Genomic DNA, 15,391 nt, shown 5'->3' on the forward strand with positions numbered 1-15,391 from the left:
GTTCTCTCTCCTCTCCTATGTGTTCCCGGCGCTCGCCTCTTCTTGGTCAGGTTCCATTTTCACTAACACGCTGGAAATGAGCCATGAGCACTGCAAAGCAAAGTGGGACAGATGTGGCGGCGTTTTACCACTGCCCACCATGCAAAACACAAACAGGCAGGTGTAACAAGGCTGCACATCAGTAAAGAATAAAAGTATTGCATGTGTTTGTGATTTTCTTCACCTCACAGTCAAAATACAGGTATTTATTTTGAGGTTTGGTCTTGACTTCATGCTATAAAAGGAAGGTGATCGTTTTTTTTTATGCTTCCATGCTGGTGACGCACAGGGCTGGAGGCATTATGATTGGAGACTATGCATCCATATGGCCACACATGTCTTCTGAACACAAAATCTGAGGAAGGTTTGGATGGAATTCCTTCAAGTTAGGTCCAACTGTCTACTTGGATTCAATGATGAACTGATTAGATCTTGAACGTTACATGATTTATGTGTCTCACAGTTAAATAGCAATCAGTTGGTGTGAATGTCAATACTGTAATGATGCATTTAGTCAAATCTTCACCTATGCCTTACAAACTTTAATCCTCTCCACTGTCCCCTAGTGGGATTCCTGGGTTTTCTTTAATCCATCTCATTATCTACTCCCAAATAAACTCTTTTGCAGGCTGTTTGCTGTGAAGATTAAACTTCTGCTGAGGTACAAGAAACACTTCCTGAGCATCCGCGATTATCTATTAATGTCTTGAGCTGATGAGACTTGATACAAATGACACAGCAATTCTCAGGAGCGTATAGCAGAAACTCTCGAGACTGGGCTGGCAGCTTCTTTTTTTTTCCTTTGACACACACATTTATTAACAGGGATTAGTCTGTCTTTTAGAACTTGCCTTTTTGAATGTTCAACGTTCCATCTCCCACTGTTAAATTAGAGTCTGTGGAGGCAACAGACAGATCTTATTTGGAGGTTTATTTGTTGTTTTTGGGCACATGCACAGCAGGCTGGTCAGAAAGCAAATCCGTTTTAAGGTGGGGGTGTCTTGGCTTTCTAATCGATGAGCAGACTCCCACGGGCAACACTTTGGCACCATTATAAAAAGGTACTTCCCTTAAGAAACATCTTTCTTGGTATTGGTATATAATTGGTATTTTGGTAAATTAAATTAGATCCAAAGGCTTACATTTCATTGTTATAGCAGCATTACATCACTGCCTGGTATCATACAGTGTCCTCGCCCTGGCACAATGCCTCCCTTTAGTTTTATAGCCACACCATCATACTCTAGCTCCTGTTTGTCACCACCACCTCCCTGCAATGAGGCTACACTGAAGACATACCCCATACTCAGAAGGGTGCCACTTGACATTTGGAAGTTGAGTTAAAAAGTGCTACATTAAAAGTTTAAAAAAACCTCTTCAGATAATAAACTGTATTATGAATGTAAAATACAATATACTGAATAGAAAAATATTCTCTTCCCACAGAATATTTTTCGAGGTTTGAGCTGCTTGCCCCACTTTATTTTCTTTCGCCAAAGTCTATAAGCAATGAGTGCAAAGTCTGCAGGGTCTATAATCAGAAGTATGAAAGCAAAAGCCAGGAGTTTCTCTTTAATGACTGTATCTAATAACTATTATTATTTATTAATAACACTGGTCAGAAATGGTGTGTTTATAAAACATTTAATATATACATCAAATAAAACAAGTACAACATTTACATTGCATCACATTCACAGTTTGGACCACATAAGGAGCACATCTAGAAGCAATGGTATTTCAAAATGTCAAACCGTGGAGTCCAGAGTTTGCTCAGGATCGCAGGAGTTCATCATGATGAAGAGGCGTTTGGAAAGCTCTGGACCAACTCGCCGAGTCGTGGAGGTCACGCCCTCTCCTCTGCGGATCAGAAGGTCAGAGAGCAGAGACGTCTTCTCGTGGTCGGTCCTACACAGACTGTAAGCCTATGGACACGTAGGACAACAATCATACAACATTCAAATATGCCTGCAGATGTGTTTCTGTAAATATGAGGGAAAGATAGATTATATTATGTAGTATTAACAATTTGTTTATTAATGCAATATTAAGTGTTTGGAAATGTATTGTTAACAAGATCTGTGATTATGAACAGAAGTTTCTGTGTTATTCTGTGGTAATCTGTCAACCCTGGTGTGACAAATGCCAATCGGCCTGTCGGGCCCTCGTACCACTCTCATGGAGTGGTTTAAGCAGAAACACGCACACTAGTGGACTGCTAAAGGTCATTTTGGCAGTGCTCCTCCTGCTCTTCCTTGCACAAAGGAGCAGATAGCGGTCCTGCTGCTGGGTTGTTGTCCTCCTATGGCCCTCTCCACGTCTCCTGGTGTACAGACCTGTCTCCTAATATCTCCTCCATGCTCTTGACACTGTGCTGGGAGACACAGCAAACCTTCTTGCCGCATTCATGTGCCACCCTAGGTGAGCTGCACTATCTGAGCAACATCTGTGGGTTGCAGACGCCGCCTCGTGCTCATACTCTAGTGGTGAGGGCACTGGCAAAGTGCACAAGTGACCAAAAAATAAGCCAGAAGGGATGAGCACAAGGAAATAGTCCACCATGGGCTATGGTGTCCACCACCTGCAGAACCCTTTGTTTTAGAGGTTGTCTTGGTAATTGCCTCTAATTTTCACCTGTGGTATGTTTAATTTGCATAATTAAATTGATTCACATTCAGTGTTGCTTCCTAACTGGACGTTATGGTCCAGTTTTTAACAGTTTTTTAACAAGATGCATGTTTATGTGGTATTAAGTTCCTTTAGTATTGATGTGATGTTTGTTATGCAGTATTGGAGATACTGTTTATATAGTAGTGTTTGTCTATGTAGTATTAACAAGATGTTTGTTTGTGTACTATGTGTTCTCTAAAGCTGTTGGGGAAGCTGAGTAGTTATGAGCTGTTCGTTTCTTGTTGTTCACTAGCTATCAATAAGAAAAGGTGAAAATTAGGTCATAACATGAACATCCTATACTGTAAAAGGGAAAACTTTCAAAGCCTGATTTGATAAGAACAGTGTTTTGTCTTTTTGGCAGTGTGGGCCTCCATAAGAAGGTAACCAGTACAGAGATGGGGAATTTCACTTATCATTACTGTCTCAGTGGTGTCAGTACCTTCTTGAGCAGCTGCGGGGAGGGGTAAGCTGCCAGGATGGCTGAGGCCATGTCGGGACTGACTCTGTTGAACTGTTGGATCTGTCTCTTCCACACCTGCAGCAGGCCCTTACCAGCTTTATCCACCCGCTGCCCCCCCGCCCACTCACTCTCCAGGTAGAAAGAGAAGCCCGTCTTCTCCCTCTCTCTCCTGAAAACACAAACAGGAGCATGAGACACTCTTGTTTGATCTGAGAGAAAAGAGTGTTATAAAGAGTAAGAACCAAGCTCGCTTACTTGAAAGGGGCTTCTGCAACTGCTTTGGTTGTCATGGCGATGTGATCCGAGAAGTCTTTCCAGGTCGACAAGAAGCGGACTGAGACGCCAGTGTGAAGCTGGAGATGTACCACTGCCTGGTGGGATATTAGAGCACAAAAAGATAAAAAAGGAAAACTATCAAATAGTCTGATGTCATCTTTAATATACCCAAAAAAAAAAAAAAAACATTCAGATATGAATGTAAATATTTTTAACATTTTAAAATGTTTTTGACGGATTCTTTAAACAGTTTACAGTTAGATATTTGATTTAAAAAAAACACAGATTAATTAAAATATGATTTGGAAAATGATTGGGCTATGGTATGTGAATATAAGGGTTAAACATTTTAGACTGAGTTAATGTATAAATTGTTTGATTATATTAAGGGTTTCAATTAATTATTCATATAGTTTTCTGGATTAAATGGATAAAAGTAATTTAAAATTCACCCAACACCATGAAAGCATTCAAATATTAAAATCTTTTAAATCACATTAAAATACCCAATTAATGTTATTGGTTTGGCTTTAAGGGTAATAACACAATGTTAATTTATTTAAGTCAAAATTCAACGTAGAATTTACAGCCTGAAAGCTCTACTTTGAAGTTAATAAGCATAGGGCTTATATGTGGAACGTTTCTATTACAACAATGTTTTCATATCAGTCAAGATTGATACGCACATATATATATATATATATAGTATATAGATAAGGCTTACTGGTAATTTGTCTTAGTATAGTAGTAGGCTATTACATGTGTGATATCACTGTGTCTCTTCTTTTTTCTCTGACTCTTCTTTTTAACACTATGTTCATCCTTTGAGTCTCTTCATGCTGAAGTCTGTGTCCTTCAGCATGTTTTCCTCTGTAACACTGTTGCTCGTTAACATTTTCTGTCATAGTTTTTTTCATCTCCTGTTCCTGATATACTGCTTTGCGTGGTTGCAGTAGCCAAAACATTAGTACGTGTTAACGCTAACAGCTGATACTACAACCTAACTTTTTTTTTAGGTACATGATTAGTTCGTTCTGCACTAATCTCAGAGTCTTTTTTTTTTTTTTTTTGAATTACTCTTCTCTAAAATAATGAACTCCCTCTATCAACTGACCCACCTCTTCTACTTCAACTCGTGACACCTCTGGCAGCAGCTCGGCTCCCCCATTCTTCTTTCTCTTCCTCTGTTTTCCTCCCCCCTGCTCCTCACTCGCGACAGCCTCTCGAAACTTCTTCTGGCTTTGTGACTTCTGGGATCTGAAGACAGAGGATTACAGTCTGTCTTGGGACATTCTGTGGTGTTGGGGAGTATGGCTGGCTCGCCCTCTTTGCTACATTTCCAATCTTCACACATATTTTCACACCTCACACCATTTCCAGATCTGCCAGACTCTTCTGACAGTGATAGGTGACTGTTTCCAGCCACTGAGGCAGCAGCGGATGCGTTTGGTTTAGCTTACACGGTAACTGAGTGCCAATCCTTGTTGTTTTCTACTGTTTCATCGAGTGCTATACTTCACACTGCACACATTCACACAGTGAGCCACTTATCTCCTCTGCCTTCTCCACCCAATTAATCAGTCTGCCTTCAAGACGGTGTTTCCCATTCTTCACTCCCCAAGCGGGTCAAGAGATTCAGACTTGCTGAATAAAAAATGTCTGACAGCTCCACATTCAAATCACATTAGATCCTATCCTTTCTTACTTGTAGTATTTTTCTAGGTCGATGACAACAAGACTGAGGATGCTGCCAGGGTTGCGCTTCTGCTGTTCTTGCACCCAGGACGTCAGAGTGGGACCAGAGTTGGACCTTCCGTACCGCTCTTCCTGCATTAGAGTGAATGACAAAGGAGGTAATAGGTAATAATATATACAAGACTGCTGTCAACAACACATTTCAAACAGTGCATTTCAAGAGGTAGTCCATAAAATAATCTGCCTGGTCTGTGGCTCATTGCCAGATAAAGATGGCCTAAAAGGATGTTATCTTGCATAAAGAGGGTGCTCAGATTTTGCTTCTGCATTTTTTTTTTTCATTTTGTATAATATGTACATATGGTTGACAAGCATTTAAAATCACAACCTGGTCTGTGACATGTATACAAGATAGAGCAGATTCTGGACATTTTGATTTTTGGAAGTTTGCAAAAGAAAGAGGAACAAAGTTCCTTTGAAATGGGGTTCAACGACAGGGCACAGTGTCTCTGTTATGCTGCAGGGGACATGAGAGGATTAAATATTTATGTACACATAGTATATAGTGTTTGAATTTTTTAATATGTTGAAAGATACGTTCACATTTTCTTCCCAGACTCCATCCAGACTCACATTCATTGAGGGTCACTGCTTTTCATGGCTTTAAGCAAATTCTGCTCTAACACAACTTCAGTGTAAATGATGGCAGATGAAACTCTAAATGTAATCATGAGATCACCTGAAGCTAATATAAGGCTTCAGCAGTTAAACAACTAAACTAATGTCTTCTAAACTAGTTTCAAATTACTAGATCATTATTTGAAAATGACAGCCCACCACCGAACATTTAACATCCCTTGTTCTGCTCTGCATCTGCTGTTATCACAATCATCCTGTGTCCTCACTCGTCTCATCTGGTGTTATTTTAAAGCAGTGAGGTGATTCACGCTATAGATGTTGTGGTAACAGCCATTTTCCACCAGCAGAACTGGCCTGCCCTGTAGCACACCCGGTAAAATCAGAAGTAGTGACTTGTCAGTCCCAGAGGAAAATGGCCGTTAGCCGCCTTCATAACCCACCAACCTGAATGTAGCTGTGGATCAGAGTGATGAAGTCATCAACGGTCATCTGCATCACAATATGAGCCTCTGGTACACACGCTCCATCATCTGGCTGAAACACAGAGGGAACAAACACCATTATTTTATGATGTTTTTATACTAAGATTTGTGCACATAAAACTGCTCTTTGTTCACAGTGAATGTCCCATTTGTTTAAGGCAATTACAGCAAAGTATCACATTTGACAAGTATATATCACACTTCACCTTGAATAAAGCAAGGCACTGAGAAAGTATTGTGTGTGTGTGTGTTTTATCACCTGTGCCAAGACAGTCCTCCTCATCCAGCTCACACTGCGTGGAACGGGTTGTTTCTCGATGGCACAGCTACAGCCCAGAGCCTGCACTGACGCCAGCAGAGTCCCGCCTCCTTCCAGCTGTAACAGAGCTGCAAGCACAAATAAAAAAAAATGTCCACAATAACTAATTTCATACATTAAATACTGTCTTCAAAGCACAAGACAATAAGCACACAGTCTTTTGTGTTCTAAAATAATCCACATTAACTCTGCAGAGATGCACACGCCTCAGTCCAACATGATTTTGTTATCCACTTACACGCACTGCCAAGTATGCTGATGTTTTCTCATTACCTGGGTCCACAGCCACCACCATGTGCTTGATGCACTCTTCCGGCCTCAGTGCCTTGGCAGCCTCTGCTAGAGCCTTCCTCTCTGCTTTCTGTTTCTCTTGGTCCAGCCTGAGTACATCCCTGTCCCTCTGCTGTCTCTCCCTAGCCTGCCTTCTCCTCAGAGCTTCCTCCCTGGAGGCCTGGATCTCCTCCGCTGTCCGCTTGGCTGGTTTCTTCTTGGCAGGAGACGTGTCCGTGCTCCCTGCGCTAGAAAAAGTCTTCGGAGGCAGCAACCGTTGAGGGAGAGCTGCCCCCTCTTCTGGGCCATCTGAGGCCCTGTGGCTGACTGTTCTCACCTGGCAGAAGCTGAGCACAGGCTCTGACTCTGGAAACCCATTCTGGCAGGAGAGCTGTGAGCAGGCCAAATTGGACGCTGCATACTGCTGAGCATCTTTTCCATTAGCGACAGCGGAGAAAGTGCTAATCACATTATCCTGTCTCCGTTTAAGTCTCTGTGCCAGAGGGACATAAGGTGCATCATCATCAGAATCGCTGCTGATCATCATCACATCAGCCGCTCTTGCATGCGTGCCAGCATTCCTCTTCACTTGGGAGGAGACAGCCGCATCTTCTGCATCAGAGTCATTTAAATCTGATTTTTGTGTGCGGCCCTTTGCAGTGTGGCTGAGGTGTGGAGCAGGCTGGAGGAAATCAAACACGGGCAGCTCCTCATCTAGATCACTGGTGGAGTCACTGTAGCTGCCCATGTTCTTTCATGACCAAGCAGAGGGACTGCGGGAGAGATTAGGAAATGATCATAACAGGATCATCAGGAAACTTCTAGTAAAGACGCACCTGACATCAGCCAGAAATCTGTCGATCTAAGATTTCTCTGCGTGTCAGCAAGTGAACATATAACCTGACGAATCACAACTGTTACCACTGGCATTACAGTAAATTCAGCATGGAGATATTTCACCAAGCTAGGCTACTTCAAGTGAAATCGTGTTTTTAAGTACTGGTGACAACGATAGTTACCGCTTAGCACATTTACAGATAAAGGACCAGTTACAAATGCCGCTTTGTGTAACCTATAGCTATGTTGAATTAAAAGCTAAACTTGTCCTTAAATCCCTCTTTAAATTGAGTTTGCTGAAGCAAAGAGTGAAATGCACCCAACTACGACTCAAACAAAACATGAACTAACAGCGAACAGCGAGCGTCGACTACGAGGAACAGACGTTAGACTGTGGCTGAATTCATACTCACATTTTGGGAGATTTGCGAACAAGCGTTAACAAAGAAGTGGTACACCCTAAGTACGTGTTAGATGTTTTAAACAGCATTTAGTTGGAGTTGTCGGTTCTTTATTTGCACTGATAGCCGTGCTACGGTCGTGCTGCAGTAGAGCTCATTTGATTTCCGCGGCTCGAGCGGCAGCGTTGCATTCAGGTTTATGGTGCAAACGAAGTTTCCAGTGCACAGTTAGTGTTTAACACGTCTGTAATGCGTAGGAGATACGTTTGAGTTCATTTAATAATAAAAACAACGCAATGTGAACTGAGTTTGTGTTGTAATTCATAATAAGACGCTTTTGATCTGCTTCTCTCGCAAGACTTTTTTATTTGTGTTACCACACCGTGTATCTTCGGTTGTTACGGTCTATCGTCTTTTTCCGGAGACTTTGAATGCAGCAAAGGTATCCGGATGTGACGTTCCTACTGTGACGTAACTTACATTCAAGATGGCAGCGCTGGCGTCCTTGATGCTCAGGTCTAGAGCAGGTAGTTTAAGTATTTATAGTAGTATTTTATACGTTCTTTACGATTTGAGAGAACGCGAAAAATCTGTGCCCGTATCCCTAGTAACTCAGTGTTTTCTGTAAAAAAAAAAAAAAAAAACGTTTTAATCCACTGGTCGTTTAAAAGCTAACTTAGCTAGCTGTTTTTCAATATGCAATATAGCCAACTAGCTAATGTCAGCACTGTCAGTGCAAATAACCAAAGAAGGTTGAACATAAATGAATAATTCTCTTCGTCACAAATTACCTTTTTAATAAGGCAGTAAGGTCGTCGAAGTATACTGGCGTATTGTAAATATGAGACACACGTGACACATTGTGGTTTTGAAACTGTACTGCTAAAACCTCTCATGATACTACTGTGTGTACTGTTGGGGTACAGGAAGGATTTGGACTCTATGACATGACTATAGTTAGGAAAAGGTAGAAGAGGTGGATCAGTTGCATTAAATAATTTGTGACTTGAAAATGTCATAATGTTGTTGTGCCTTGCTGGTTCCAGGTCTGTCGGTGTCCACTCAGTCCTCTCTGCTGGACTCGGTGAGGTTTGCGTCAAAGAAGGCTGGAGGAAGCAGTAAGAACCTTGGAGGAAAGAGTCCTGGTCAAAGATATGGCTTCAAGAAACAGGATGGTAACTACAAATATTTGAAAGACCTTTTTTTCTTTCCATGTGCCACAGCCATGTATTGCACAGTAACATGGAATCTCCTAGTTTTCTCAAAACTTCACATAATTGCTATAGATGTAGATGAACTTCTATTTGTTGTATTTGTGCATGCCGCATATCTCAGTTACTTTGAACTAGTTGTGGTTGATGCATTATTAACTGAGGAGCTGATGCACTGCACAAGGTCATAGTAAGCACATGTTGAGTTTATGTCTAAATAACTAATGGTAGCAGTGGCAGGAATGTACTCTAACGTCTCTTTCCATCTGTTGTCAAGGAAACTTTGTCCATGCAGGTAACATCCTTGCAACACAGAGGATGATGAGATATCACCCAGGAGCACATGTAAGTGCACAAGCTCCGTATGAAAAAAAACATATCATGTCATTTAGTACGTAAATGAGTGTTTTCACGTGTTGCGGTTCCTGTCCTGCAGGTGGGGATGGGAACCAACAAGACGCTCTTTGCTCTGGAGGACGGCTATGTGAAGTTCACCAAGGAGGTCTACATCCCACCTCCTCGCAGCCTGGAGGCCTTTCAGGTCATCACTAAACTGCCAAAAGGAGCTGTGCTCTACAAGACCTTCATCAATGTCCTGCCAGTCAAACAGGAAGGCAAGTTTAAACTGGTGGACATGGTCTAAGCCCGACTGGACTGTCTTTTTTTTTTTTTTTTTTTTTGTATTCTTGTGTCAGGATCAAAGAGGACTTGGTTCATGGTTCAGTGGACTGGTATTACATGGACCCTGGAGAACTTTGGCAACTTTGACTTCTGTCTTCGACTGATATTAGGTGATTTTACTGGTCAACAGAGGTGGTAGCAGTCAACAAATCAGTCAGTCAGGAGCAGACTCACTGGTTGACCATTTCAGTGTTTAACCAGAGTGAGCTGTCACACAGGGATTTACAGTTGCTTTAACTGATACCAAGGTAAAGGTTTTCAGTGATGATGTACAGGTTTATTTTCAGCAGTGTCATGTCAGTCAACAGTGTGGTGAGTCCACAATTAAGTAACATGATACCAGTATAGTCCATGATGATCTAAAACCAGTCATCAGAGCTACCTTAAAAAACACCATTGCCGAAATACAGAATATTTACTGTATTTATTACAGTGTACTGCTTGTCAGTAAGTCCATGTCTGACTTGCTTTAAAGTACTGATGTGGTTAATAAAGTTTTATATGTGCAAATCCTTACATTTTTGTTTGTGTCAGTGGTGGAAGAAATGCTATGACACAGTAAAATCCTGCTTCAGTAAAACCTCAAAGTATTATCAGCATCATATTGTTAATGTAACAAACGTAATGCCGCATGGTCCTTTTTAGATTGTTTATCTGTTAGAGGATTATTATCACTGATGCATTCATTATTATATTGCAGGTTAATAAGAATATTTCAATGTTTTACTTCATTGTTTTAAAAATGAATCTGTATCTTGAAACAAAGTCGGATTAATCGTGACAGTTGGTAACAGTTTAAACGACATGACATGAATGTAGGATAAGACACTCCAAGTGTTGTATCTCAATCAATCAGATGGAAAGTTTGAAATGTTAAAATATTAACACTAAAGGTTTGTTCACAAAATACACACAAACATTTATGCTTAAGTCAAATTATCAAGTTTTACAAAAAGTGCAATAACAGAAAATGCCCACAAGATGTCCCTCTATGACTCCATTAATTCTTCCTCACGAGTTTGTTCTAATGTACACTGGAGATCAAAACAACCTACAATTACCACATTATCAAGGTCACTGCTAGGTCCTGTTTGAAATGATCTCAACAGGAGTAAATATAGTATACTAAGCATATTTCAATAGTTAAATACTGAATATTCTGAAGCACAAAATAAAAATCTAAATGAGATATTTGTAAAAGAACACTTATCAAAATAAAGAACACTTTTCGATACTTCGCAGTTATTGGTGTTAATTTAGCACCTGGTGCTTTCCTTCACAAACCCTATGTAACTGGCAGCCAAACCTTCAGTTTTCACTGACTATGTGAGATGGTGAGAGTTCTAAAGTGACTGAAACCGTCTGGCAGAAGGTTGTCCAGATGAGGCCATAGGTAGGACCCTCTCAGCCATAGCAAGATAAGGTGGTCGTTCCAAATCTGTGATTTCTAAAATATCGCATTTTTACAACGTCAAAAACTCATAGTCCCACAAGAAGGCTGGTCGTCCATGAAAGACAAATGCAAGAGGGGACAGGATGATACGGAGAATGTCAATGGGAAATAGGTTCAACACTGCAGCTGGAATTGTTCGCCAGTTCAGTGCTGAGCAGGATAAGGATCTGTCTCATCATACAGTGTCTCGACATTTAGGAGCATTTGGACTAAAAGTCCACTCTGCAGTGACCAAACCTCTCATTAGCAGAAAGAATCACAAGGCTGAACTAACTGTTGCTGAGGAGCATGTTGTAAGGACACAGGAGAATTGGTCCAAAGTTCACTTAAGTGACAAAAGCAAGTTTAATTTATTTGGGTCCGATGGGAAACATTATGTTCATAATGGAATTAGGTAAAGACTGAAGACTGAACCCAAAGTGTGGAAAGAAGTCACTGAAAGGTGGAGGAGGAAGTGTCGTTTGGGGAATGTTTTCTGCAGCATGCCATCTTATGGCAGAAGGAATTCAAATTATCAGACCCTTCTCTGACAACCTTTCACTGCCCCCTGTCACACAGTCAAACGGATAAAGCAGTTGAAACATAAACATTGAAATAATGAAATCTTATGACTAAGAAACCCACTACAGTCCAAAAAGTGGAGAAGAGACTGGAAGAAGAGTGGACCAAATAACTCCAGAGCAGTTTGAGAGAATAGTGATGTCCTGTTGCTGCAGGTGTGCTGAGGTCATTCAAAGCGACACACAGTCCTGAGAGTAAAAACACAAACCCTTTTGCCAGAATAGGTGGGATTTCTTTACAAAATGTTTCACCACGTGTTACATGTTTACCACTGTGTTGCATCACCTCTCCTTTTAATTCTTAATCGCCTGGAACCCGAGGACACTAACTTACTCGCTTACTTACTCCAAGTAGAATATTTGCCCGTCCTGGCTCGGTACAAGAGTTGAGCTGCTTAACAGTCCGTGGTCACCATCGTCTGATTCTGATTCTCCTCGTCACGATGCACCTACATTTTCAGTAGGGGCCAGACGTGAGCTGCAGACAGTCCAGCGATGCACACACAAAGCGACGCTGTTGCACTGATGTTATCATACAGCATGTCTTTCTAAAGTGTCATTACACGACTCTGTGTCAGTGGCATGTTCCCACACATGTCCACCACAGCTCTCGCTGGTGTTTTTGCACGTTTGGTTCACTCTGTGTATTAAAGAGTTACAGTCTAAGGTCACATACATACACTAGTCGTTTCCACTTTTGGTCTTTACACCTTAAGTCTTATAAGATGTATTTCATCAAACATTGAACAAAAGAAATACTTAAAATATCCAGTCGGTAAAATTCCCCAGTTTCTCACGGTGCACTGGAACCTCTGTAATATTTTGATAGATGCTTTGTCAGTTTAGCTTTGAAAAAGCTTTCGGCGAGATAAACAGGAGCAGATGTATTTCAGAGGTTCATGGTATGCACAGGGAGTTTGAGTAACGCCTGGTACTGGGTATTGGAGTTGGAATGTTATTATGAAGCAGAACAAGTGATGGATGTGGGGAGTTGGAGTTCATGTTCATGGTGGAGGGTAAATTGCTGTTGGGGGGGTCACGGTGCATTTCTCTGCCTCTTTCCTTTTAAAGTGTGAGCAAAGTGTTTCCTCTTTATAAGTAATAGTACAAACGGGTTCTAACTGTTGAGCTGGACTTGTATTCTCAGCAGAGCGCAGCGTGAGCACAGTTCATTCTCAGCGAATGCCCAAAAAAGCAAAGTGCAACTGTGACAGTGCAGTTTATCTAACACTACACCCATTGTGGTGACTTTCTGTTTTCACTGGTTAGTCTTTGATCGAGGTTAAACAACAACCATGTGCTAGTGCGAGTTAGCGATTATGTAAGTCCAGAGCTTTTTCTGAGCTTGAGTTTATGTGGACACTTGGCACGCTCTTAAAATGCACGTGTGTCCAGACGAGTGCGAGGCGTGAGTAGCCCTGCTAGTGGTACCACTGAACCTTTAGTGTTGTAAAAGCAGCTGGCTGTCCACTAGAGTTTATCAAAGGCGATCAACAAAGTCTGGACTGAAAGGAAATGTTCAACAGCCATTCGTGGTTCCAATATGATGAATCCTAAAGAGGTTAATGATCCTACAGCCTTTTCTTTGGCACCTCCATGAGGTTAACATTTGTGTTTTTAGCTAAATATCTCTACAACTATTAAAATACTACATATCTTCATGGTCCCCAGAGGATAAATCAAAATGACTGGTGATTCCCTAATTTACCTTCCAAGAGATATACAGTATAGAACTAAAATGTGTTCATTGTTCCAACATTATATATGTCTCCCACTAACTTAGGTGACACCCTGACTTTTCTTATACCACTATCAGGTTTACAATCTGTTTTTGAATAAAATATCTCAACTTAAGTATATTAATAGAATACAGCTCTCTATTCAGATTCTGTAGGATTATTTCATTGGGAGTCAGGTAATAGCTTTATTATTTCATGAGTGCAACACAGTTTTCAGAGGTGTTATTGTGAATTTAATTGGTATAAAATCTGTTACGTTCAAACACATTTAATAAAAGTACAAAAATATACTAAGTAGTATCATAATAAGAATCATGTTTGTCACATTTTTACATTATTCCATTATTGGTGAAGTAAAAGCAAAAATGAATGTGCAAATGAATGCACAACGTGAGTCAGAGTAATTATCATAAAAATGCTGCTAACAGAACAGTGATCTATTAACAGCTCTTACTCAGCTCTGACCGTAAGTCTTGTCTTGGCCCTGATGGAGTCACCCGCTTGAAACTACGCTGCTCTCTTCCTTGTGCTGTGGCTTGGCAACAAACTCTGGGTCTGTCAGTGAGAAAGAAACCCGGAGCTCTGTGCTGGAAAGTAGGAGGAAGCAAAGCCTGGGAGCGCTGCGGACGGCCGAGCTGCATTCACTGGGGTTGAGGAACTTGTCCTGGGCGTGGACTGACATCACCCAGCTCCACATCTACAGATACAATATCAACGGGCTGCCGAACTGTTTCTTCATATGTTGGTGGTGGCTACAATTAAATGTGACAAAGAAAATATCACGATGCAACATTTTTCAACTTAGATCTAACCAGTTTTACCGTAGATACTATTTAGATGCTGCTGGGCGTTGGGTGTAATTCATCTTCTTGGCAGCGGAGGAGAACACAGCCCTGATCATGTAATCAGGGTTATCTCATCTTGAATCTGAATCTGTCCACTCACCTCGTCATGGGAGCTGCTCAGGCCTAAATGCTGTGCGATCATACTGTGGATCTGCCTCTGCCGGTCCTTCTTACAAATGCTCTCATAGGAAGGAAGCCGTGGCAGAGGCCCATCCATGTGGTAATCGTTCGGCTTCCCTATGATAAACAGCCTCCCAGGAAGCTAGATTAAACACACATAAACACAGCAAAATACATCACTAGCAGCTACACAAGATGCATTTCAAATATTTGTAACATGTCTCATCATCATCATCATCATCAGGTCTGATTCTGAAAACTTCCTACCTGGGGTCCAGTGGCTCTTTCATTCATGGCAGCATGGCCCTCATTATAAGTAATGCCCATGAAAGAGTGCCTGTGAGGGTAGTGGGGTGGATCATCCTGGGGAGGGAGACTGTAATAGTTAATAGTAGTTAAAGTAACGTGTTAACTTCCAGCTGGCCCTCATGATATGATTGTGATGCCACCACATGTAAATGTATTGTTGATCATGATTAGGCTACTAATAGTTTATGTGTGTGTGTATCGAGGTTAAAAAACGAATCATCAAAAGCAACATGATTGTGAGTTGTTCTTACTGGATAGTGTTCTGTGATTCTGCAGCAGGGAGGATCTTTTCTGTAGAGGACCACCACCAGTACCAGGATCACTAAACAAAATGCCACACAGGACACTGAGGTGGACGAGAGAATCAGTACACAGTTACTGC

At 41.3% G+C, this 15,391-nt stretch overlaps 2 protein-coding genes across 4 annotated transcripts; one reads left to right on the forward strand and one right to left on the reverse strand.

Moving 5' to 3' along the window:
* Positions 1-1,676: 1,676 nt before the first annotated feature.
* eme1 (essential meiotic structure-specific endonuclease 1) lies at positions 1,677-12,474 on the reverse strand. Of its 3 annotated transcripts, none has more exons than XM_026352227.1 (9): positions 12,343-12,474; positions 6,857-7,626; positions 6,524-6,651; positions 6,227-6,316; positions 5,154-5,275; positions 4,567-4,705; positions 3,428-3,543; positions 3,152-3,341; positions 1,677-1,964 (listed from the first exon to the last, which is right to left on the reverse strand). In XM_026352227.1, the coding sequence occupies exons 2-9, from the start codon at positions 7,599-7,601 to the stop codon at positions 1,788-1,790; spliced, it is 1,707 nt and encodes a 568-aa protein (XP_026208012.1). In that variant the 5' UTR covers positions 7,602-7,626; positions 12,343-12,474; the 3' UTR covers positions 1,677-1,787. The 3 variants fall into 3 exon arrangements, with proteins under 3 accessions (XP_026208012.1, XP_026208011.1, XP_026208014.1); XM_026352226.1 differs by lacking the exon at positions 12,343-12,474 and adding an exon at positions 8,104-8,259; XM_026352229.1 differs by lacking the exon at positions 12,343-12,474 and adding an exon at positions 7,873-7,966.
* Positions 8,573-10,499, forward strand: mrpl27 (mitochondrial ribosomal protein L27). Its single transcript, XM_026352230.1, has 4 exons — positions 8,573-8,618; positions 9,138-9,266; positions 9,580-9,647; positions 9,739-10,499. The coding sequence occupies exons 1-4, from the start codon at positions 8,579-8,581 to the stop codon at positions 9,943-9,945; spliced, it is 444 nt and encodes a 147-aa protein (XP_026208015.1). The 5' UTR covers positions 8,573-8,578; the 3' UTR covers positions 9,946-10,499.
* Positions 12,475-15,391: the final 2,917 nt, after the last annotated feature.

The sequence above is a fragment of the Anabas testudineus genome, chromosome 19 (genome assembly GCF_900324465.2).
Source record: "Anabas testudineus chromosome 19, fAnaTes1.2, whole genome shotgun sequence".
Classification (NCBI taxonomy): domain Eukaryota; kingdom Metazoa; phylum Chordata; class Actinopteri; order Anabantiformes; family Anabantidae; genus Anabas; species Anabas testudineus.

Excerpts from the sequence above, each read along its gene's own strand:
- eme1 (XM_026352227.1), bottom strand. The coding sequence starts at position 7,601 with ATGGGCAGCTACAGTGACTCCACCAGTGATCTAGATGAGGAGCTGCCC. Across the intron at positions 6,652-6,856 it reads GGTGGTGGCTGTGGACCCAG|CTCTGTTACAGCTGGAAGGA; the intron begins GTAATGAGAAAA and ends TTGTGCTTGCAG. Across the intron at positions 5,276-6,226 it reads TGATCCACAGCTACATTCAG|GAAGAGCGGTACGGAAGGTC; the intron begins GTTGGTGGGTTA and ends ACTCTAATGCAG.
- mrpl27 (XM_026352230.1), top strand. The coding sequence starts at position 8,579 with ATGGCAGCGCTGGCGTCCTTGATGCTCAGGTCTAGAGCAG. Across the intron at positions 8,619-9,137 it reads GATGCTCAGGTCTAGAGCAG|GTCTGTCGGTGTCCACTCAG; the intron begins GTAGTTTAAGTA and ends TGCTGGTTCCAG. Across the intron at positions 9,267-9,579 it reads TGGCTTCAAGAAACAGGATG|GAAACTTTGTCCATGCAGGT; the intron begins GTAACTACAAAT and ends TCTGTTGTCAAG.